The sequence below is a fragment of the Hibiscus syriacus genome, unplaced genomic scaffold, assembly GCF_006381635.1.
Source record: "Hibiscus syriacus cultivar Baekdansim isolate YM2019G1 unplaced genomic scaffold, ASM638163v2 tig00116975_pilon, whole genome shotgun sequence".
NCBI lineage: Eukaryota > Viridiplantae > Streptophyta > Magnoliopsida > Malvales > Malvaceae > Hibiscus > Hibiscus syriacus.
The window spans coordinates 1,504,353-1,529,917 of record NW_024063499.1 but is presented as its reverse complement, the minus strand read 5'-3'; the positions used below and the strand labels follow the sequence as shown (position 1 = coordinate 1,529,917).

Sequence of the window (25,565 nt, the reverse complement as noted above, 5' to 3'; positions counted from 1 at the left end):
TTTAATCCAATTTTTCAGATTCTTTATTTTTTTTTGTCAATGTAGTGTTGTTTCTAAAAGGCTAATTAGGAGGAGGTAGAAGAAGATGGTATAAGTAATATATCATAATTTTACGATGATTGGACGATATATATTGTAGTTCGGAGTCGTTTTAAATAAATTTTAAACTGATAGAGTGATAGATGAATACGAGGTTGATGTTGATAACAGAAATGGAAAAGTAAGTATGAACGGTTAGATGAGATGGAACTCTAAAGAAGTTGTTGATAATATGATGAAATAAGATAAATTAAAAAAATAAAAATGAAGTGACTTCCAAAAAAAGAAAAAGAAAAACAACCAGCATCTTGTTTGATGGTCAGGTATTACGTCCACATCGTAGTTAATGTTATCCCTGCAAATACAAAAAGTAAACTAATTATTTCCATCTTTTTTCAAAAACCAAATCATTAAAGCCAGAATCCAAATGAGTAACCATGATGTTGACCACTTCAACTAACATTCATGAGCAATGAATATGAGCACAATCAAGTCCCAATAATAGATTACTACATTGCATTGCCAATCCAGCCTAATAGCTGCAGTTCAATAAGATACCATAAATAAATTTAATTATAAAGGGGAGCCATTTGTGTTTTCTGACTGAGTGACAGCCCTCAACTTCTCATAAGCATCGGAGCAGGCATGGGAATAATCCGACAAAGCACGGAATATCTCCGGCAATCGGATTTTGAGGCTTCCTACAGATTTCTCTCGTACTTGAATGCAATGCTTTCTGTGAGCTTCAACTTCCTCTTCCAACCTCTTTCTCAAGCTCTCTACTGCGACTTGCCTTTCGGAGACGGGATCCTTGGTGTTAGCGTCTTCACCTCTTTCTGTATCTATTTCATCCGACACGGATTTCCGTTCCTTATACTTGTGATACCATTCCTCGAATGCCTGGCTCTTGCGCAAGAATTCCTTCCGTGTTTCCTCGCATTTTTCTTTCAGCTTCATCTCTTCGTCTTGATGAATGATTATGGCTTTAATCACGGCTGCGAATGAAGAGATGGCGGATTTAGCGACCTCGTCGGGAAGCTTTTCGAGATGATCGTGCCAAGCGTGGAGAAGTGCTTGGATGGGAGGGTTTTGAACTCGTGGAGGAGATGAGATTTTCTCTTTCAAGCTGCTTTCGATAGGGATGAGATTCAACTTTAACCAGTTGTTGAGAGCTAGTATGTATTGCTTTTGATGAGTGACGAGCTTCTCGAATTGCAAATGCCATTCTTGGACTACATTATGAAGTTGGATGGTGCGATCATGGTGTTGCTTCGTTGTTTCTTTGGATGCGAGTGCAATGTCAAGAGATTTAAGCTTTTCAACGATATTGAGTTGGCTATCATGATGTATGCACATGCTTGCCCACATGTTCGCCATCCTGCAAAATTGGATGTCAATTTTTGAGGTCGTGAGAATTCAGTTCAATGATGTTCACATACTTAAGTGCATCGAGAGTAAACAATAAGTCGGTTCTTAATCCAATACTTTGTGCAACACTAAAAGTAACAGATAAGCTTATGAAGAAAAGATGTCACATAGAGAAATATGAGAATCAATATACAACTTACTTGATACTTTCAAAGTAAAACTTACCCATCAACAAGCGTAACAAGTTTGGGGTATAACTGCTCGTCACGTAACCGGTTAACTTCAGACACTGTTGAATCCATGGACTGCATGTCAACTATGTACCTCGTATGAAGATGACTTACAGCTGCTTTCGTTTTCTCCAAAGATTCAGCGCTAGCTCCTCGTTTCTTTTGCTTGTTTAACCAAGCCACCTTCCTTTTGTACTCGAGCTTCATCAGCTCTCCTTGCTACATTAGATACCAAATTTTCATATGATTTCCGATACAAGAACAAGAATAGGTCAATAATATTAACATGTCTATCATCTACATGGGTTGCCATGGAAAGCAGCCGACCATCGAAAAGTAGAGAACGGATAAACCGAAAACTTAGAGACATACCTTTACTTCATCGTAAAGTTTCTTTTCCCATGCTAGCAACTTATCCAAAACAGTGGCATGAGTCTCGTACTCTTCCGAATCAAATTCGTCCTTCCCGATTTCACCATTCGTCATACCTCTGAAAGAATTGTTCCATGTAATGACACGCATTACCCTTGCGGAATGATCAATATGTCCTGCAATCAGCCGAATCAATAATATGATCAATATGTGTCTGATCATTATACACGAAAGCATTTCTCTACCGGGAACTCGATGTCTATAGCCCTTTAAAATAACACAAAAGAAGAAACAGATAAACTAAAGAACTGTTCAATTATGCACCATTTGACCCAATGAAAAATTGCAGCTTTTTCTTTTTCTTTTCTAAAGAATAAAGTATAAAGATCTAAGGTCAAGACCAGATTCTAACATAAAAAGGTAAAGCACACCAAGATCTAAATGTAAAGCAAGTTTTTACACAGAAAGTCCATTAGATCATTCAAAAACACAATTTTCTTTTGCTTAAGGTTTCAAGCTTCAAGCTTTCACAGAAAAGATGGTGGAAGATCCTACCTTTATCGAACTCGACCGTCGAAAACTTGAACTGTCTCAGTTAAAAATGTATTAGCAAATTAGCAATCATCGAAGTAACTTAAAGACCAAGCAGATTACCTCGATTATCAGCAAAATTGGAATGATAATGCAACCTAGTAGCCTCAAGCATCTTAGAAACCTCTTGAGCATTCTCTGAGGATTTCAAGAAATGGTCATCGATCTCATTCAAAACCAGCATCAAATTCACACTAGAAACGGCCTTCATCACTCTCCTGAAATCGGCCGGAGCCGTTTTTGAATGCTCGATCTGTATAGGCTGCTTCCCTTTCACATCATCCATCTCCATAGCCATCGCCATTGCCGTCACTTTCTCCGGCCTCTCCGGCGTCTTGGGCTCAATCTCGTTATCACCAGTAAAACCCACACCGTTGACATTGTTCTCCAAAGCGTTGGCATTTCGAGTGTCGGTTTCGTTGTGATTGTTGTTCAAATCCAAGCTCGGACCCGGCATGTTATTATCGACCATAAAGAAGTAATCCCAAGCCATGTTTTTAGCTTCCGGCATCGGCGGAGGGTGGCGGGTCACATTGTTGTTCTCCGATGTCGTTGATGCCGTTATCTCCTCCCTGTGAGGCCCTTCATTGTGATTTTTTTCAAGTACCTCGTTTTCTAGGTGATGTACTTCTTCACCTTCTTCCTCATCTTCTTCTTCAATGGCGAGGGAAGCATCGAACTCCTTACGACTCTTGATGGGCATTTCCGGCATGCTAACGGTGCGTTTGATGGGCGGGACGGGGCTAGGGGAGAAATTAGGAAGTGGAGGCGGCGGTGGAAGGTTGTCCAACATGGGCGGCGGAGGAGGCGGCTGAGGTGTGGCGTCAAGAGGAGGAATCTCATGCTGGTGTTCGAGAGGCTCTTCGGCTTCTCCATGACCGTAGTCACTCAAGGCAGCGCCGGTGTTCTTCAACGAAATGGCGTAACCAGAGTGACCGGCGGCGAAGGCGTTGCGAGCCACAACCGCATCTTTCATCAAGTTCTTCCGGTTCTTGCAACGAACCACTGATTCTTCGTTCTCAATTCTAGACTGGGCACACCCCATTTTTAGAGAAAAAAGCGAACCCTTCAGCTACCAGTTAGCAGCCACCAGGTCCGACGGTCAAGAAAACCCAATGGTGCGCCGTGTGCAGTGGTTTCTGGCTTTCAAATTTAGTTTTGAGGGATAAGAAATGAGATAGTGGGATACAGACAGCGTGAGTACAGCGAGAAAAGGAGAAGACAATGGGAGTCAGACTGCAGCAAAGCTGCACAGAACAGAGGCAAAGAGAGTGATGAGAGTGGGGTATACATTTGTACTCGCGTCCTTTTCTCTATATTTTTAATTAACGGTCACATTATTTTTTTCAAAAAAATAAGAAAAAATACGTTGCACGACGACGTTTTATTGCTAGATTAATTATAACCCTATCATGTAGTTTTTGAATTTAGACGATAGCTGTTGGAGTTGGTTAATTGAATAGCTTTAGATTTGAATTGTTTTGATTTTCCAATAAATTTGAATTTAAATATTTTTATAAGGTAGTTTATATCAACTTGCTAATGTTTAATTATCCATCAGTTAGAGATATAATTGGACGGTTCAAAATGGTGTATATAACGAGTGATTATGCTGTGACGCCTAAAAAATGGTTAAAAAATGGTGTGATCTGTTAAATAAATAACTGGTTAAAATTTAGATCGATTAAGTTATATCATTTAACCGAAAATATTATCAAGTACAATAATATATTAGGTATCGCTTATATTGACATATTTTCTAACTAAACAGGTATATTTAAACCGGTAACATTACAAATTTACCTATTACATTATAATTATCGGTTTTGATGTTTTTGGGATTGATACAATTTTAAATGTATCGACACTTTATGCGTGCATCTCGTTGTGCTTTTATTTTGGGAAAAAAATATCGACACATATTTAAAGAGTGTCGATACATAATGTAAACCTATTTGCTAATTAACCAATATATTTTACCGGATACATTGTAAATTTACATGTTACATAATAATTATCGATTTCGATGTTTTTTGAATCGATACTTTTCATAAATGTATCGACACTTATGCGTGCACCAGTTTGAGTTCTTCAATCATAAGTTTATTCTTTAAGAAATTAAAACTAGCCTAACTTTATCTATCGAGATAATAAGAGTATATCACAAGTTTGCGTTAAGAGATGTTTGTTTCTGGGTTTTTGTTCTTTGAGAAACTGATAACATGGTGGGTTTCTCAATGTTATTCTTTTGTTACTGCAAAAATTTTTGTTATTTTCTTACTGGGTTTTGCTTAAAATATCCAACTTTTTATATTAAAAAATGAAAATTCTGAAATAAAAATGATCACACAAGCACACTTTTTTACAACCGGTTTTGTCATTTCGAGATCGATTTTGTCATATTTTTACTTGTTATATTGTTATGGATCAATACATTTTTATAAAGTATTGACACTTTATTAGCGCTATAACTTCTTTTCTTTTAAATTCCAAAAGTGTCGATACTTATAATAAAGTATCGACACTATCAACATATCCGGTAGCTCTTTACCAGTTTTGTCATTTCGAGACCGGTTTTGTCATATTTTTACCTGTTATATTGTTATGGATCGATACATTTTTATAAAGTATCGACACTTTATTAGCGCTATAACTTCTTCTCTTTTAAATTCAAAAAGTGCTGATACTTATAATAAATTATCGACACTATCAACATATCCGGTAGCGCTTTATCTGTTTTGTAATTTATAGACCGGTTTTATCATTTTTTACATGTTTTATTACTATGGATCGATACATTTTTATAAAGTATCGACACTATCAACATATCCGGTAGCGCTTTACCTGTTTTGTCATTTATAGACCGATTTTGTCATTTTTTTACCTGTTATATTGTTATGGATCGATACATTTTTATAAAGTATCGACACTTTCAATATATCCGGTAGCGCTTTACCTGTTTTGTCATTTATAGACCGGTTTTGTCATTTTTTTACCTGTTATATTGTTATGGATCGATACATTTTTATAAAGTATCGACACTTTCAATATATCTGGTAGCGCTTTACCTGTTTTGTCATTTATAGACCGGTTTTTTCATTTTTTACCTGTTATGTAACATCCCAAATCAGGGTCAGTGACTAAATTACAAATTTTGAAAGTTTTGTGCTCAATTTAGAAATAATTAAAAGTCTCGGGATTTAAGTAAAGAATTTTAATATTGGATTAAATAGCAAAGATGGATGAACTTGTATCACCCCAATTTAGGGGCTAAATTTAAGAAATTATAAAGTGGTGAATTTAATTAAAATTTTGAAAGGAAATTGAGGATTAAATTGTAAAATCGCAAAGTTGACAGACCATTTTAAGAAGTGTAGGAAGTTCAATGACTAAACTCTTGGTTTACCCATTTTTTATATAGGATGAATATAAACCCTATTTCCCAGGATCAGTTCCCAGAATACTTCTCATTTTTCCCTTTCCCTCAACCCTCATTCCAACTCTGATCTACTCATCGTCTGACCTCCGATCGACGAACCGAAACCACCATCGTGTTTGTTGTTAATCGAAGAACAAAACCCCTAAAACCTTTCGTCGTGAATCGTCGCCGTTCGTCGTTAATTTCAGTCGGAAGTATCGTCGGTAATAACTCGATTTCAGTTGGTTTTTCATCGATTCCCGACGATCCGGTCATCCGTTTACGACACCTCCCGGACCATCGTGTTCCTTGCATCGTTCCAAGTCCACCGGTGTTTTTCGTTTCTCCGTCGTCACCGGCGCGTGGAGGGGTGAGACCGTCAAAGTTTTCGACGTTTCGGAATCGAGCTCTCCGCCGTTCAAAATTGTGAACCGAGCTTTGTAAGTGCCTCAAAATCGCTTAAAATAATTTTTAGGAATTTTTTCAGGAATTTTCTGACAACGTATCACTGTTCACGCGCCACCCCCGAGAGTGGGCATCGTCTGGGTGATAATTTAGTAATTAATTTATGTTCGGGTGCTATTTGTGTAAAATTCAGGTGTTAGATTGATAAATATTTACAGAATGTGGCTAATTTGGTAATTAATTTCTGTTAGGGTGATATTTGTGTAAAATGGTTAACCCGTTGACTTTTGACCGTTAACCGGCGTTGACCACTGTTGACCAAAACTTTGACGGGCTTTGACCGGGCATTAAACGACCTTTGACTTTGACCGAGTATATCTATCATGACATTTTTCGGCATTCCAAATCCGATTCCGCAGTCCGTTTTTCGAAATTCGGACCCGAAGGCCTCGAAATTGGCAGTCAAACCCGTCGACTTTGATTTTGACTAAAAATTTTAAATTTTCGAAAAGTCATATTTTATGCTTTTAACGTCTTGAATCCAAATCCGACCGTTTCGCCAAATTCGACCCCGGTAAGCTGTTTTTCACTGATTTATCACCCGATTCGATCTGTTTATCGTAATTAAGCTCCGTTTTTTATATAATTTATGTTGATATGTATCTGAGGAATTATTGGAAGTTAAATTGAATATCAAAGGCGTTCGAATGGAATTTTTATGGTCGATCATTATTGTACGAAAATCGAGGTAATACTTTACTACCTCTTTATGATTTATGGAACATGTTGATATTGGTAAATGCATGAATAAGATAATGTTGGTCACTTTTATGGAGTTGAATAATTATACACTCGATATGAATGTGGTAGAAATTCGATAACTGAATTCGGATCGAATGATTAATATAAGAGATTGAGAGAATGTTAGAATTAAATTACAAGTTGTGTGATTTGTGATAAAGAAATCAGCCATGGATTTGTAACTTATATTTTATATCATCAAAGGTTAAATGTTAAAGTTACTTGGATGAGAAATTATGAGAATACTCTGGTATGATAAAATTACGAAAATACCCTTATATTGTAAGATGACAAAAATTGTCCTTGGAAGTTGGTTAATAACTCTAAAAAGACATATTGATTCAGTAAAATTTTATATGTGCATAAGAAATGCTAGTTTTGCTTAGGAAATACGAATAACCAGTTTTTTTTAAACCCAAGAGGGTTTGTGCAATATACTAGAAGTCAGTTAAAGAATCATTTCAAGATCAAAGAATGTTCGGGAAAGCAATTAATCATAAGATCTCTAAATTATATTATTTGGTTAAGAGTTAATACCGAAATTATCTTGTTAAGAAATTACAAAAATGCCCTTGAGAGGTAAAATAATATGAGTTGACCCTGATTGAGAAAGTACTTTGAGGATTCGTACTTACCTCGATTAAGTATGTATTTAATTGTTAAGATCCTGTCTTGGTACAAAAAAATTCATGATATTCCGTTTGTTAAATCTGAGAAGGCACTTGACCCGAAAATATCCGAGTTATGAGTAAATACCTGAAGAAAAATTTATCGGAGGGTGATCTTTTATCAGAATTGTTCGAAGGGACTGAAATAGATGATAAATTGGAATTAAATAATAAGATCAGATGGAAGGAAAAGATTGAAATATCGTAGATCTGTAAAATGACCAGAATACCCTATAATGGAAATGACTCAAGAATATCACCAAGTTCAGGAATGAATAGATATCCTCAAGCTTTGAAATGAATGGAATAAAACTGAGCATAAAAATACCCTTATGACCTAGAATAAGTAAATGTCTTGGATTAATTAAGAAATCCAAATAAACATGGATGTTGTGCTACCAGTAAAAGTTATGGAACGCAGCTTAAGTGATCAACCAATGCTAGTGCTATATCATTACCTAAATGATATAGGTACCACTTGAATGTTTGTTCGACTTCTCAAATTTGGATCGATGATAATTCTTGAAGTACTTGGCTCAGCTAAACTCTAGAGCGCATACAGTATTAATAAGTGGGTATTCGTGAGACAAATCAATCACGAATGCCAGAATGACTTTATTATATGACTAAATTGAACTGAAAGGAAGTGCAACATGTATTTGAAATTCAGAAACGTCTGAATTATTTTGGAAAACTCTAAAATAACCGGGATAGACTTGCTTACTAAACGAACTAAGTAACCTCGATGACTGAGGATTAATTAGGTGATTGGATTACTTTGGAAACACTGTTGAAATTACATGATGAATTGTCCTTATGGGTTATGAACAATGAATCAAGTGCGTCTGTATTTTCTGATATCGTTGAAACGTGGAAATGGAATAAAGACCGTTGGAAGATCTATTCAGCGATGATTATGGGGATGATCTATGGATCTGCATTATGGTATTAAAGAGTGAATACACTAGAATGATAATGAATTGACTTGTTGACATGCATCAGTTTGAGAGTTGTGTAACTCGAGTTGTTTGATAATACAATCGATAGTCATAGATTGTAAATGACTTGAATCTTCGATTCTATATTTTCATCTAAAATCACTTCAGTCATGTTTGAAAACGCAAGTAACGCAGAAGGAAAAGATTATGAATACCTCATTTGATTCAATTGGGCTGAAATCCTATGAATTCAAAGTATATTCATGAATACCCCTGATTGTTTGGGTAATGGAAACACTCGCAGTAAGTCTGAATTTAGAATTATTATGTATAAAGGTTCCTGAACGTTTTCCTGATGCACATGAAAACTTAGTGGAATTATAAAGTATCAATCTGAAATGTCTGATTAGATCGGTTAGAAATCAATTCTCTTCAATGAGATCTTATTCCTGGAATCCGAACAAATTGCACAAGTTCATGTTATCCATACTGATGACTACAAAATGCCTCTGAAAAATACATGGATCCTCTAGTGTGTTCCTTAAGTACTATTTAATTGTTTTATCTATTTTGAAATATGGTACATTAAAATCTATGATTTATTGTTTATTGATACACCAACTTACCGGTGATGGTTTATGGACTATGACTAATATATGATTATTGGTTTTTATTGATATATGATAACGATGATTACAGATTTATGGAAATTATGTGTACTGCATAAATTGTATTTTGAAATATTGATTTTGGATGGATTGAATTACAGAGTATAGCTCTGATCAAGCTGGTAAACCTTACGAACCTAATGTGACTCTTGGGTAGGCTCACGGGCCCCAAGATGCTCCATTAGGTTGGCTCCCTTTGATGTGTGCTTAGGGTAAGCCCTATGGACTTATGGACTTAAGGATACAAGCCCCAAAGCCTATCCTTAGGTTGGCTTCCTTTTTGTTGTGTGCTTAAGGTAAGCCCTATGGACGCAGTTCCCAGAACTGCGGATGGTGTACAAGAGAATGGTTTAAACTATGAGTTTCAAAGGTTAAACTTCATTATGATTTTATGAGATTTACTGAATTGTCATTTGATAAATGTACCTATTATGATTTTATTGTACTATTGGAACACACTAGACATCCTATTCGATCTCCTGAAAATGTTAAACTATGAATGCTTCTTATGAACTGAGATTCATGGCTTCTACTAGATGAACTACTAATGGAACCCCAGATTATTCTGCAATTGGTATACGTTTGATTCAATAAGGAAATTATGGCTTCCCATTTATCTGCATGTCATGTAGCATCATCTGGTAGTTCTGTATTACTGAGCTTTCCGAAGCTCACTCTATTACTCACCATTGCAGGTTAAAAAATTGTACCAGTGCATATATCGATTTTAGTAAGGGAGCTCTTCCGGCGTTATTTACAGAGTATGGTATATGTGATTAGGGGGCATGTAATTGTATTTTGTTTTATATTTGAGTCTGAAAATCTGGTTTATTACAACATACTGGTAAATCATTTTATGAGTTACATGTTTTTATTTAAGTTTTAAATTTTCTGAGATTTTTACAGTGGGTCGCTCCGGTGACCCTAATGTGACACTCAAGATCGGATTGGGATATCTGCATCGATCTGAGGGGGTTACAGAACTAAAGGGGCAAAATGGTCTTTTCATAGGAAAGATTTTTATCTTCCCTTTTTGAGTATTATAAAACGTGGGAAATATGAGAGAGTTCCAGACTTATCTTCTTCATTCTCTTCATTTCCACCGTGAAGACATAAGCAAAGGTAAGATCTCTTGTTAATTGATATTTAGCTGAATTTAGGATTTGGTTATGATCATTGGATGATAATTAAGCTTAAGGTAAGATTAAATCATCTTAAAAACAAAGGATAATGGAATTATGAGAGATTAAAGATTAAGAGTTTTTGAATGAAATTTTGGAATAAAGTTCATTACTCAAATTGGAAGTTGAATTTGACTTATCACCTATGAGAATAAGAAGCTAGAAGTGTTAGAATTAAGTTTGGGTAACATGGAAAAATTGGTATAATTCTTGAATGCTATGTGGATGAGTGGATTTTTAAGTTAAAGAGATATTGAATGAAAATTTTTTAGTTTAAGTATGTATATTTGAGTTAAGAATATTAAAGAAAGTGAAATAGGAAGTGTGGAACTGAAATGAAGTGATTTTCGAGCTCAAAATGTGATTTCTGGGCTAGGGGAATCGGTACACATTCAAGGGGAACCGATACCCCCTCAAACGAACCAGAATTTACAGAATGTCATGGGGGAACCGATACCCCCACAGTGGGGAACCGATACCCCCACAGGGGGGAACTGATTACCCCCTAAAAGAAGAAATGGATATTAGTTTATTAAGTTCGTTTAAGTTGTTAGTATTGAATTACAAGATGTAGGTATCTAATAATTGTCTTGAAAATGTATAATTATGTAGATTCAGAGCCTAAACGAGTTCTGGAATCATTGTCAAGTAAGATCGATCAAAGGGAAATATAAGAGATTGGATTGACTAGTGAGGCTAGGAGAGTGCATATTCAATAGTATATGATGGGTAATGGGAAGAAGACTTGCGATGAGCCTATTTTCCTGAAAAGTTATATATGAATTCATGATTAAAGGCATGAGTTGAATATGAGTGTATGTATGCTTGATTATATGAATTGATATGTTTTGTATGTGATATGTGGTTTATGTACACACACTATTAAGTGTTAATGAGAGAATATCAAATAAGTTATGAAATTATATGAATATAGAAGATAAGTCAAGAGATGTAGGGAAATGGAAATAGAGGTTTATGAAGAATCATAGGAGAATAAATATAAGTAATAAGATAATGAAATATAAGACTATGTGAATACATGGTTATGAGAATTAGTAAAATAGAGTTATTTGATTTAATGAGAATTGAGGAAACTAAATAAGATTGAATTATAGAATGGAATGGGAATAATATATCAATTAGGGAACTTGAATATAAAGCGATGATATGTATATATATATAGGATAAATTATATGCTAAAGATCTATGGAGTTATATGAAAATGTTATAAGGAATATATGAAATTGAATTAATTAAATGGATTAAAGTAGTATATAAATAAAATATGATTAAGTGTAATATATATGTTAGAAATACGACATAAGTTATATAATCTAAGGGAATACAAAGAAATAAAGCATAAAGTAGACGAAATGAGATAAGTTATTATATACCTATATGATATATGTTAGCAGGTAATATGAAAGGATTCAGGAAACTTATATAAGCTATATGAAAGTGATCTAGGTGTTTATATGTGAATTATTAGGTAATAAGTTATATGAAATAAGTGTAGTGATTACCATATCATAAGAGATAAGTCAGAGAATGTGAATAATATGACCAGAAACTATGAGCTTGTGTGATGAAATGAATATATGAAAACATGACTATGAGATATGTGAGAAGAAGTTATGATTAAATGATCAAGAGATATAAGCTAAGGGATATCTGTGAAGTACATGAAAATGTGCTATGTGTAAGTGAATTACGTGATTATATGAATATGAAATCATATAAGAATTGACACGAACTACGTGATTACATGTATGTGTGAATGAAGCTACGAGCTTATATGAATATGTGATATGTTTACATGAATATGTGCAAGGATATAAAAGATAGTGCAGAGCTTTGGGGTATAGTTGGCATGCCAATAGTAGAGGGTCTACGCGGTCCTTCGAGACAAATTTTACGTGGTCCTTCGGGACGTATATATATTCTTTGGAACATGTATGAGGTCTTTTGAGACACTTACTTGATCCTTGGTATATGTATATGATTCTTAAGGAATTTTATGTGGTCCTTAGGGACATATTATATGGCACTACAGTGCAATTCGTCGTGGCACTTCGGTGCAAATTTATACGAGCTGTGGTGACAACATAGTGCACAACCTCACGGTACTCACATACCTTCAGTTCTCACATATGTCCATGGGCTAATCAGGAGATAATAACAAATATATATTTTTATATGATATGATAGTATTTGCATATGTATACCTTTTGTTTATATGAAATTATATATGGTTATAGTTTATGTTTTATATGCCTCACTAAGTCATCGACTTAGCGTGTGATTATGTCACACGTAGGTTTGGAAAACGGAAAGAGAAGTAAAGAGGAACAAGACATGTCAGTTCTCCTTATTTAAGATCAGATCAGAAATGTAAATTAGGTACATGTGTTTTGTAAGAAAGAATTTAGTTGGCATGTAATAATATAAAAGATTTGAATCCGATATGCTCTAATTGGTTTGTAAAATCATATGAATGAGTTTTCTAATGTTAAACGTATTTATGTAAATGTATAGTAATGAAAGGTTAAATTTTTACGAGTTTTATGTATATTTTACGAAAATCACTATAGCAATGCATCGATGCATGCACTGTAGCACTGTTCATGGTACTGTTCATTATTGTTCACGGTACTATTCATATCGTATTTTTCTGTTCATAAATACGTTTTTATCTCAAAATTTTATACCAAACACAATTGAACAATATATGATCATATTTTCTTAATATAAGTTCAAATGTTTTGATATTTTGTAAGAAAAAGGTTTTGAAAAGTCAATGTGATATATCGGACTCGTATTCGGGTCGGATACGGGTTGGGGTGTTACATTTAATGGTATCAGAGCTACGGTTTAGCCGATTCTAAGCTTAAACCGAAGGTAAAAGAGTTTTAAAATGTGTACATGCCAACATAAGGTGAAAATTTCTGATCTTATAGTGTAAGGAGTGTGTTGTTTTGCTAATAGAATTAGATTGCTAAGTTATAATAGAAGTATGATTATAGTAATTTTGAAGTAAAGTGAAAGGCGATATTCCTGATTGGGATAGCAATTCACCTGCCCTGGCCAAGCAGGATGAAGAGCGGACACCTCAGGAAGTGCCTCGTAAGATCAAAGATCGATTTCAGAAAGTTGAAATCATAGTAGAATAGTGATAAAAGATCTTCACAGTTTGAATCGAAAAAGTGATATGGAGTAGTTTTGTTATTACGTGAATAAGATAAAAATATGGTGAATAAGTGTCACCATAAGAACGTTAAAGAGTTTCCACTGTTTTGAAGTGAAGAAGTTAGATGATGTAGTTTAGTTACTATGTGGAGAAGTTGAAGTATATTGAGCAGATGTTAACATAAGAATGATAGAAGATTCACGGATGTGGTTATTAGTTAGGAGAATTCAAGAATAAGCACATCAGTGACAAGCGTATGAGATATATAAAGTCAGAGCATATGAGGTTGAAACAAAGGGATAATATTGTGTATAAGTAAGAGTGTGGGCTGGATAAGTGAGTAAATTGCACTGATTGGATTTCAACTGAGAAGATGAATATGATTAGTCTGATTAGGGCTTATGCCCTAAATTGGAAAAGTTGTGACTGATTAATTGTAATAGTATGGATAATAAAGTTATAAGATTTGAAGAAAATATAAAGTTAAGTTAATCAAGTATGATGTGGATTTGAATATGGTTTTGATCATATAGATATGAGGTAGGCAAGGAAATAAGTATTTGTATGTTTAAACAGGAGCTTTGAGGAAGAAAATACAAGTATAAGAGATGGTAAAGAATGAGGTTATGTATAAGTAAAGTAGATTATCAAAGTTATGAAGATGTGATGAAGATCAGTAATCAGGGATAAGTATAAATGATATGAAAAGAGTATGAGAGCCTGAAAAAAATATGTGATCTATGTTATAAGGAGATTTTGATTTTGGAAGGAATGAAAGAATAAAGGGATATGAAAAGATAAAGATGGAGGTTAAACGATCAAGTATGACAAGAGGTATATTGAGATATAAGTTATAAGTTTGATATTGAAATAATACAATTTACAATTATTAGAAGAAAGATAATGGGTGATTATTCTTTGAACAAATACGTAAGGGTTATATGAAAAGATTGTGTGTATAGTAATACATACAAGGATTAAGAAATGAACAAAAGCTTGATTTATGTGAAAAGCACATAGAGAATGATGAAAAAGATCAATTGATCCATAATAGTGAGGATTAAGGATTTCGGGTTGCTGTCTATATAATGAATAATATTATATGGACTTATAAAGATGTGGACGCATATGAAGAATTGAATATGGGAAAATGGTAAGTTGCTAGCGGTAGCAGGAAATATTAAGGGAAGCAACATGAAAATATTAGAAGATATGATATTATAAAGGCATGCAGTGAAAATTCGAGGAAGAATTTTCTTTAAAGGAGGGGAGATTTGTAACATCCCAAATCAGGGTCAGTGACTAAATTGCAAATTTTGAAAGTTTTGTGCTCAATTTAGAAATAATTAAAAGTCTTGGGATTTAAGTAAAGAATTTTAATATTGGATTAAATAGCAAAGATGGATGAACTAAAGGGGCAAAATGGTCTTTTTATGGGAAAGATTTTTATCTTCCCTTTTTGAGTATTATAAAACATGGGAAATATGAGAGAGTTACAGACTTCCCTTATTCATTCTCTTCTTTTCCACCGTGAAGACATAAGCAAAGGTAAGATCTCTTGTTAGTTGATATTTAGCTGAATTTAGGATTTGGTTATGATCATTGGATGATAATTAAGCTTATGGTAAGCTTAAATCATCTTAAAAACAAAGGATGGTGGAATTAGGAGAAATTAAAGATTAAGAGTTTTTGAATTAAATTTTGGAATAGAGTTCATTACTCAAATTGGAAGTTGAATTTGACTTGTCATATATGAGAATAAGAAGCTAGAAGTGTTAGAATTAAGTTTGGGTAACATGAAAAAATTAGTATAATTCTTGGATGCTATGTGGAGGAGTGGATTTTTAAGTTAAAGAGATATTAAATGAAAATTTATTAGTTTAAGTATGTATATTTGAGTTAAGAATATTAAAGGAAATGAATTAGGAAGTGTGGAACTGAAAATGAAATGATTTTCGAGCTCAAAATGTGATTTTTGGGCTAGGGGAATCGGTACCCATTCAAGGGGAACCGATACCCCCTCAAACGAACCAGAATTTACAGAATGTCATGGGGGAACCGATACCCCCACAGGGGGAACCGATTCCCCCCTAAAGAAAGAAATGAATATTAGTTTATTAAGTTCATTTAAGTTGTTAGTATTGAATTACAAGATGTAGGTATCTAATAATTGTCTTGAAAATGTATAATTATGTAAATTCAGAGCCTGAACGAGTTTCAGTATCATTGTCAAGTAAGATCGATCAAAGGGAAAGATAAGAGATTGGATTGACTAGTAAGGCCAGGTGAGTGCATATTCAATAGTATATGATGGGTAATGGGAAGAAGACTTGTGATGAATCTATTTCCTGAAAAGTTACATATGAATTCATGATTAAAGGCATGAGTTGAATATGAGAGTATGTATGCTTGATTATATGAATTGATATGTTTTGTATGTGCTATGTGGTTTATGTACACACATTATTAAGTGTTAATGAGAGAATATCAAATAAGTTATGAAATTATATGAATATAGAAGATAAGTCAAGAGATGTAGGGAAATGGAAATAGAGGTTTATGAAGAATCATAGGAGAATAAATATAAGTAATAAGATAATGAAATATAAGACTATGTGAATACATGGTTATGAGAATTAGTAAAATAGAGTTATTTGATTTAATGAGAATTGAGGAAACTAAATAAGATTGAATTATAGAATGGAATGGGAATAATATATCAATTAGGGAACTTGAATATAAAGCGATGATATGTATACATATATAGGATAAATTATATGCTAAAGATCTATGGAGTTATATGAAAAGGTTATAAGGAATATATGAAATTGAATTAATTAAATCGATTAAAGTAGTATATAAATAAAATACAATTAAGTGTAATATATAAGTTAGAAATACGACATAAGTTATATAATCTAAGGGAATACAAAGAAATAAAGCATAAAGTAGACGAAACGATATAAGTTATTATATACCTATATGATATATGTTAGCAGGTAATATGAAAGGATTCAGGAAACTTATATAAGCTATGTGAAAGTGATCTAGGTGTTTATATGTGAATTATTCGGTAATAAGTTATATGAAATAAGTGTAGTGATTACCAGATCATAAGAGATAAGTCAGAGAATATGAATAATATGACCAGAAACTATGAGCTTGTGTGATGAAATGAATATATGAAAACATGATTATGCGATATGTGAGAAGAAGTTATGATTAAATGATCAAGAGATATAAGCTAAGGGATATCTGTGAAGTATATGAAAATGTGCTATGTGTAAGTGAATTACGTGATTATATGAATATGAAATCATATGAGAATTGACATGAACTACGAGATTACATGTATGTGTGAATGAAGCTACGAGCTTATATGAATATGTGATATGTTTACATGAATATGTGCAAGGATATAAAAGATAGTGCAGAGCTTTGGGGTATAGTTGGCATGCCAAGAGTAGAGGGTCTACGCGGTCCTTCGGGACAAATTCTACGTGGTCCTTCGGGACGTATATGTATTCTTTGGAATATGTATGAGGTCTTTTGAGACACTTACTTGATCCTTGGTATATGTATATGATTCTTAAGGAACTTCTATGTGGTCCTTAGGGACATATTATATGACAATACGGTGCAATTCTACGTGGCACTTTGGTGCAAATTTATACGAGCTGTGGTGACAACATAGTGCACAATCTCACAGTACTCACATACCTTCAGTTCTCACATACCTTCAGTTCTCACATATGTCCATGGGCTAATCAGGAGATAATAACAAATATATGTTTTTATATGATATGATAGTATTTGTATATGCATACCTTTTGTTTATATGAAATTATATATGGTTATAGTTTATGTTTTATATGCCTCACTAAGTCATCGACTTAGCGTGTGATTGTGTCACACGTAGGTTTGGAAAGCGGAAAGAGAAGTAAAGAAGAACAAAACATGTCAGTTCTCCTTATTTAAGATCAGTTCAGAAATGTAAATTGAGTACATGTGTTTTGTAAGAAAGAATTTAGTTGGAATGTAATAATATAAAAGATTTGAATCTGATATGCTCTAATTGGTTTGTAAAATCATATGAATGAGTTTTCTAATGTTAAACGTATTTATGTAAATGTATGGTAATGAAAGGTTAAATTTTTACGAGTTTTATGTATGTTTTACGAAAATCACTGTAGCAATGCATCGATGCATGCACTGTTCATGACACTGTTCATTACTGTTTACGGTATTATTCATATCGTGTTTTCTGTTCATAAATACGTTTTTATCTCAAAATTTTATACCAAACACAATTGAACAATATATGATCATATTTTCTTAATATAAGTTCAAATGTTTTGATATTTTGTAAGAAAAAGGTTTTGAAAAGTCAATGTGATATATCGGACTCGTATTCGGGTCGGATACGGGTTGGGGTGTTACATGTTATATTGTTATGGATAAATACATTTTTATAATATATCGACACTTTCAATATATCCGGTAGCACTTTACCTGTTTTGTCATTTATAGACCGGTTTTGTCATTTTTTTTACTTGTTATATTGTTATGGATCAATATATTTTTATAAAGCATCGACACAAACCGACAAGCTAAGTTTGCCGGTTGCCAAATTTTTTAATATTTCTTCATGATTTCCACCTATTACATTTTTATTACTCAATATTTCCGATAACGCTAAACTGAATTTATCAAATATCTTTTAATGTATCCGATAACATCGTATATTAACTATAAATTAATCCGCCTTTCCGGTGACAATCCCCTATATAACACTCCATCACCATCATTTTTTTCTGTTATTAGATGGCATTGCTATACAAATGGTTATTGTACAAGACACAAAGTTTAAGAATGAAACCTGATTTAACAACGAATAGTTTCCATACATTACGTATGGGTGAGCTGAAATTATAATGAAATATAAGGCACGTCTACTAAACCTCTGTTTTCACTTATTAAGAAAGCATGATATTACGAATTATGGAATTTAATTTAACATCTCTTAAAAAAGGCTCGAATTTTGTGGATATAATAAAATAATATTATGAAAATTACCGTTATTTATATTAATTTTAATATGTAAATCTATTTTTAGAGTATAAATTCACTGATTTTTTCTGGTTTTTATTTATCTAACAATGAATCGAAATTAATTAAATTTATCTCACATTCGTCTTAGATAATTTTCTAACCCGAACCATAAGAGAAAATGCATTAACAAACAATAATATCACATTAAAGAGTATTCAAAATCATATTAAAAATTATCAACGGGATTGATTTAAGCAGTAAGTAGCTTGATATCGCTTAAATATGTCTCGAATTTGAGTCATTGTATATATAAAAAAAATCCATGCTAAGATACTCACCCAACATAGCCAAGAAAATCGAGGACAAAAAAAATCATATTAAAGGTTGCACGAAGTAAGCACAGCATATACAAAAGTATTAATATATTTTGTCGGCTTCCTCTCCCATGATGGGTGTTAGAAAAAAATTTCCCATATAGGGTTCTACCAAAATTATTTATTTAACTGAGGTGTTTACTATAGCGACCTCATTGGTCGCCAAATGCTCCTTGCGACAAAGCCTCCTCTGTTGCAGCAACTCTTCTCTCTTCCCTCGCTGTTGCAGCTCCATAGGTCGCCAAGTGCTCCATAGGTCGTCGTGTGCTCCATAGGTCGTCGTGTGCTCCTGGAGACGATGACCTATGGAGGTCGTCATGTGCTCCTTGAGGCCTATGATGGTCACTATAACAATCACCATACTTAAGTAAATAATTATTCGACTGCACTATGTGAAATTTTTTTTCCCATTACATTATTCAAACACTTTTATCATATTTTATCTGATAATTAAAAATAATCTTTAAATATATACTACTTGTATTCAAATTATATTAATAAAAAAGTCATACTAAAGGCTATTGTGAAAAAGATTTGTAGGGTGATGGATCGATCATAATAACAAAGATTGACCGGAATGAATCATAGGCAGCTTGAGTGGGCTCAAGATCTTCCTCTTCCTTTACCTGCTTTTAATTTGTGTTAGTCAGGGGCATTCAAAATTATTTGATCTAATATATTCGACTCGTTGATCAACTCGTATAGGTACATTTTTTCGGATATATCCTGCTATTTTCACATTTCAGAAATCGGACCATGGGCTTCAATTTTAAAAAACAATCAATTCGTTTAATTTATAAATTGATAACAACCCAAGAAATAATTATACCTAATATTTTGATTCAACTAACTTTATATTAATATTTTAGATCATCTTTTTATGGGTAAAGTATACAAATGATCTCTCGATTATAGGATACTATTTTGTTAAGTCATATGACTATTAAAAGCTACAAAATGATCATTTGACTATAATGTATTACTTTGTTGAGTCTATCGACTATTAAAAGTTATAAAATGATTACCTGAATATTCATATGTTCCACACTCATCATTTTCTGTTAACAATTTGATAATCTTCTAAGCTTGACGCGAACATGCTGACTGAGATATGATAGTTGTTTGAGATTATATTTTATCATATCTCATTCATTAGGTTAACATCCAACTCAGATTATCATCAATTTTTTAATACAAAATACAACTTTTGAACAAATGAATAGTCAGATGATTATTTTGTAACTTTTAATAGTCGGAAGACTCAACAAAACAACCCCTATAATTGAAGGATCGTTTTATATCTTTTAATAGTTAGGAGACTCAATAAAATAATATCTTATAGTTGGAGTCCATTTGTATATTTTGCTTTTTTTCATAAATGGACATGAATAAAAATGTTCCTTTTAATAACGAATGGACTTATTGTAATGTTACTTTATCGATTGGCCCATTTCTATTACTAATGGCCTCTAATTGAATCTGTTGTTGGACAATTTATGGGATTTAGAATGGGTTTAGGCCTTCATATAAGTACTATTAAAACTACAGGCCTCCATTGCAATGAGAAAATTATCAATAAACACTACATTTGGGCATTTGGGGTTTTATTGGTAAAATCAAACTAAATATCGCTGAAACTATATTAAAATGATTGTTTCGGCCATCAAATTTTTAAAAGTTATAAAATAATTATTAAATTTATCAAACTATTATGAAATGATCATTAAATTTATCAAAATTTTACTCTTATTATAACATCGCATTGATCTATTTGCAATGATTCTCTAAATTTAATTATAATTTTATATAATTGAATAAATTTAATGATCATTTTGTAACTATTTGAGCTTTTTGGGTGCTTTTCTTTCCTTTTCTGAAACTAGTTGTCTTTGATTAACATGTTTGGCCCAATTAATCTTTCCATGCTGGTGAAGCCCAAGTACATGGGTCTGACCCAATGTTGTTTCTAGTTTCTACTTTGTAGTATACCTCTTTACAAAAGAAAGAAACGAAACTTAAAAAGACTTCATAACGTTTAATTGTAGTTTTTTTTTATTTAAAAGATTGGAATGATTATAAGATGATATCTTTTCATAATATTTTTAATTATTGATAGCATATCACACCTTGCAAACACAATTATTTTAACTCAAAACCTCTAAAGAGAATAATATTTCATTTAATCATTGAAATCGCTTGACGGGTTCACGTTTAATCGTGATTTTAGTTCTTCCATTGTGCTGAAATTCGGTATAAGTTGGTGGTTCTACTTTTATGTTGTACTGCGTACACCCCAATCGTTAATGTTATTGATTATTGTCGTTAAAGTAGTAACGTAACAATTCTTTTCAAAACAATTTTAAGCATTTAATTTATATATAAATTTATTCATTGTACTATTTCAATGGTTAAGAGATTTGTTATTATATTTTTGAAGTCTCGAATTTGAGTATCACGTATGTCAGGAGTATAAATGTTCATTGTCAAAAGATTAAAGGTTTTGAGCATACACTACATTGTATTCACCTCATATTTATAAAAAAAGAAATTTATTTATTAACTAAATATAATTAATTAAATTTTCCTCATATTTATAAAAAAAGAAATTTATTTATTAACTAAATATAATTAATTAAATGATTTTAATTTAATGATTGTATAATAATAAAATAATATTTATGTGATTGCTTTGATGATGCCTAATCATAATATTATTGAAGTTTATGTTTTGAATTTTGTTTAGTTCTATTTGAGTAATTCATGTTATAGTTCGTTTAGTGAATAAATAAATTATGAGGATAAAAAGTTTTCATTATCTATCTATGAATTTTCTCGTTTAGAATTTTTATGTAAATTCGTGTGTTGTTATTTTTATTGTTTTACAATTGTACACTCATCATTATCTGTAACAATTATATTAGTTTCTCTTATCATATCGAGTTGGAGATTTTCTACTCTAAACCTGATTTGATATTATCATTTTTTTTACATAACTCATCCTAAGTCTATTTTTTTTTTAAAAAAAGGAAATGACTATATTATCCGTCTATAATCTAGATGTTTACAACTCCATTAAAATTAAAATTAAATCAATTTCAAAGTCAAAAAGTTCCGTAACTGATTTTGAGTGGTGAATTAATTTGTAATATAAATATAAAAACGAAGCATTAACAAAACCTCAATAATCGTATCCTTTTGGGGTGAGTTAGAAAGTGTGAAGATGGGACAAGTTTGAAGCTTGCTTTTAGTTCCTTTCGCTAACCTAAATTCTAAGTCAAGCAATGCCCTTGCACGTGGTTTATGTAAATAGCAAACCAAAATGAACACGTTGTTCCATTCCCATGGTTGGGTGGTTGGGTGGGCCTTCCATCTATTATTGCTCTATTTCTCGTTTTAGCTCTTCTACTTTTTCAAATTTTAAATGTTTCTCAACATTAATTGTGATAAGCTGTTCTTATAAATCCATTTAATTCGTTCCTTCATTTGAATTGGATTACTAATTTGGCTCAGATTTTAATTTAATTCCTTTATGGTCATCAATTGATTTGCTGATGAATTTGGTTTATTTTAATCAGGTTCAGTTTAACCCATTAGTTGAAGTCAATAAATGAATATAACCTTAATTTTTAGAGTAAAACACACAAATGGTCCCCGGCTATAGGATGTTTCTTTGTTGAGTTACTCGACTATTAAAAGTTATAAAATGGTTGCTTAACTATAGGGCATTGTTTTGTTTAGTCCTCATACTATTAAAAGTTACAAATGGTCACTCGACTATTCATATGTTTCAAACTCGTCATTTTTCGTTAAAAATTGACAATTGTATGAGTTGAATGTTGGCATATTGATTGAGATATGATAAAATTATATTTTAATGATGTCTACTGGCACCGTCGTTGCTTTCAAGAACTGGCTCGACGACATAATGCAAATGTAAAATTGATACATAAAATTTAGCTCAAACGGTTATGTGATCAAATTTTATCATATCTTAGTCAACAGATTAACGTCCAACTCAGACGGTCACCAATTTTTTTAACGAAAGGGATAAGTTTGGAACATATGAATAGTCGAGTAACCATTTTGTAACTTTTAATACTCAGAGGACTCAACAAAGCAGTGCCCTATAATCAAAGGAGTTTAATGATCATTTTGTAACTTTTAATAGTCGTGGACTCAACAAAACATCACCCTATAGTCGAGGGACCATATGTGTACTTTACCCTAATTTTTATTTGGATTCAATTTAGTGCATTATTTGAAATTGGTTAACAAAAACAGTCTTGATTTATTAATTGGTTCTAAGTTGATCCCTAATCTAAAATCGATTTAATAAATTTAGTCTTCAATTTAATCCTTAATTTGAAATTAACCAACAACTTTGCTTTTAATCTTCTAATTGACTTCATTTTGACTCAAATTTACTTCCTTACCAACTTCTAACCTCATGCATTGTATCATTCATAATTCAGTTCTAAGCATGTCTATTTTATTTGCACCATTTTCATCTTCGCATGATTTTATCATGCTTTGTGTATCATTTTATATATCAACTAACCATGTAATATCATCAATCTTTAGAGACAATGCAACCTTTCTAGATATCAACTTTAGAAGTCATTAGGGTACTTCATCCTTCCATACATGTAATTGACTCTCAAACTCGATCGTGATCTCAATGTAGATGCGTACCAAACTTATAGTTGCTTGATCGTACTTAACCAAAATAATCAATGACAACTCTAACCATGTGACGAGCTCTTCAAAGATGCAACACATTTGAACAACTACAAGGTAACTTCGACACAAGACACTCGCTATCTTACCAACTACCATTTACCATTGTCCTCTTCTCCTCCCATCTCCTTTTAGAACCTATTTTATTTGCAACACATTTGAACAACTACAAGGTAACTTCGACACAAGACACTCACTATCTTACCAACTACCAGTTACCATTGTCCTCTTCTCCTCCCATCTCCTTTTAGAACCACCGTAGATGAATTGTCCTCGACCTCTATACCAATTTTCATTCTATCAACAATCCTTAAACATTCCTCCAGCTCATCATTTGTTGAGTTGGATTTTTCACTTGCCCTTGACAATGTGGCCAAATAACTATATTATCAATTTAAAGTGACTAATAACACTATAAAAGTAAAGAGAATAAATCAAATTAAAATAGATGAATTCAATCCCAAATTGAGGGACTAAAATCACAATTAAACCTTACAAAATAGGTTGGCGATTGGGTTCAACTTCGCCATGCCATGCCTTTATATTTTTAACCTTTATGAATCCACATTAAACCCTATACCTATGGTGGGCTAAGCGCACTACCATCCTCTTTTACATCTCCCTCGCATGAAAGCCAATTCAAGTGTATCTAAAATCCTCCTTCCCCCCACTAATCTGTCTTTATTTAGTTTTAGTCTTTTTCATTAACACCTTGTTTGCTTCAGTCTCCATTTGATTTGGTGGGGATTTGTGTCATCCACTCGTTAAAGACAATATATTTAATCTATTTGGTGATCAAGTTTAAGTCAAAATCTTGTAGGATTTCTTCACAAGTGGGGCGGTTTTAACACAATATCTTATTTCTTATTGTTGGCTGTAATAATCATGGGGGGATGCAGTAAAAACAATCAGATTCTTGTGAACAAATTGATTAAGGCAAAGTCATGAACTTTAAAGGGTTTAAAAAAAAAAACCTATCTTCATGCATTTCGAACAACATCTTTTACATGATGGAGTGATTTAAAAACATAAATAGATGGGGATGGGGAAATAAATAAATAAATTTGAATTAGAAAATAAAAAGATTTATCATTATCGATATCTGATCTATTAATCGATTAATTCAAATAAGATATTATTAAGGTTTATTATGGTAAAAACATTAATTCAAAACGTAGATATCCGAATAACTGATTTTACTTAAAGGATCTTATACTTACTCTTTTTCCCTCCCTTCGTATAACATGTCTTTATCAAATAGATACTTCAAATGTGTGCAATGATTTTTTATGGAATCCAAAGTGTTTTCTGTGTTTTTGTTTAAAAAAAGGGTTTAAAAAGCTCATATTTGAACTTATGAAATAGGATAGATTTGCAATCCTATGAGGTGAGAAAAATAAGCCACATTAATAAATTCATCATCTGGGTTTCTTTTTTATCAGAAATAAAATATTACAAATTCTACTATTATTTGAGAAGAAAAGATTTTTTTCTGCAAAATTCAAACCCTTGACCCGACTTTAATAAACTTAAAAT

The 25,565-nt window shown here is 32.6% G+C and overlaps 1 protein-coding gene across 1 annotated transcript; it reads right to left on the bottom strand.

Moving 5' to 3' along the window:
• Positions 1-513: 513 nt before the first annotated feature.
• LOC120192420 (protein ALTERED PHOSPHATE STARVATION RESPONSE 1-like) lies at positions 514-3,832 on the bottom strand. Its single transcript, XM_039195210.1, has 4 exons — positions 2,664-3,832; positions 2,010-2,185; positions 1,633-1,856; positions 514-1,417 (listed from the first exon to the last, which is right to left on the bottom strand). The coding sequence occupies exons 1-4, from the start codon at positions 3,643-3,645 to the stop codon at positions 613-615; spliced, it is 2,187 nt and encodes a 728-aa protein (XP_039051141.1). The 5' UTR covers positions 3,646-3,832; the 3' UTR covers positions 514-612.
• Positions 3,833-25,565: the final 21,733 nt, after the last annotated feature.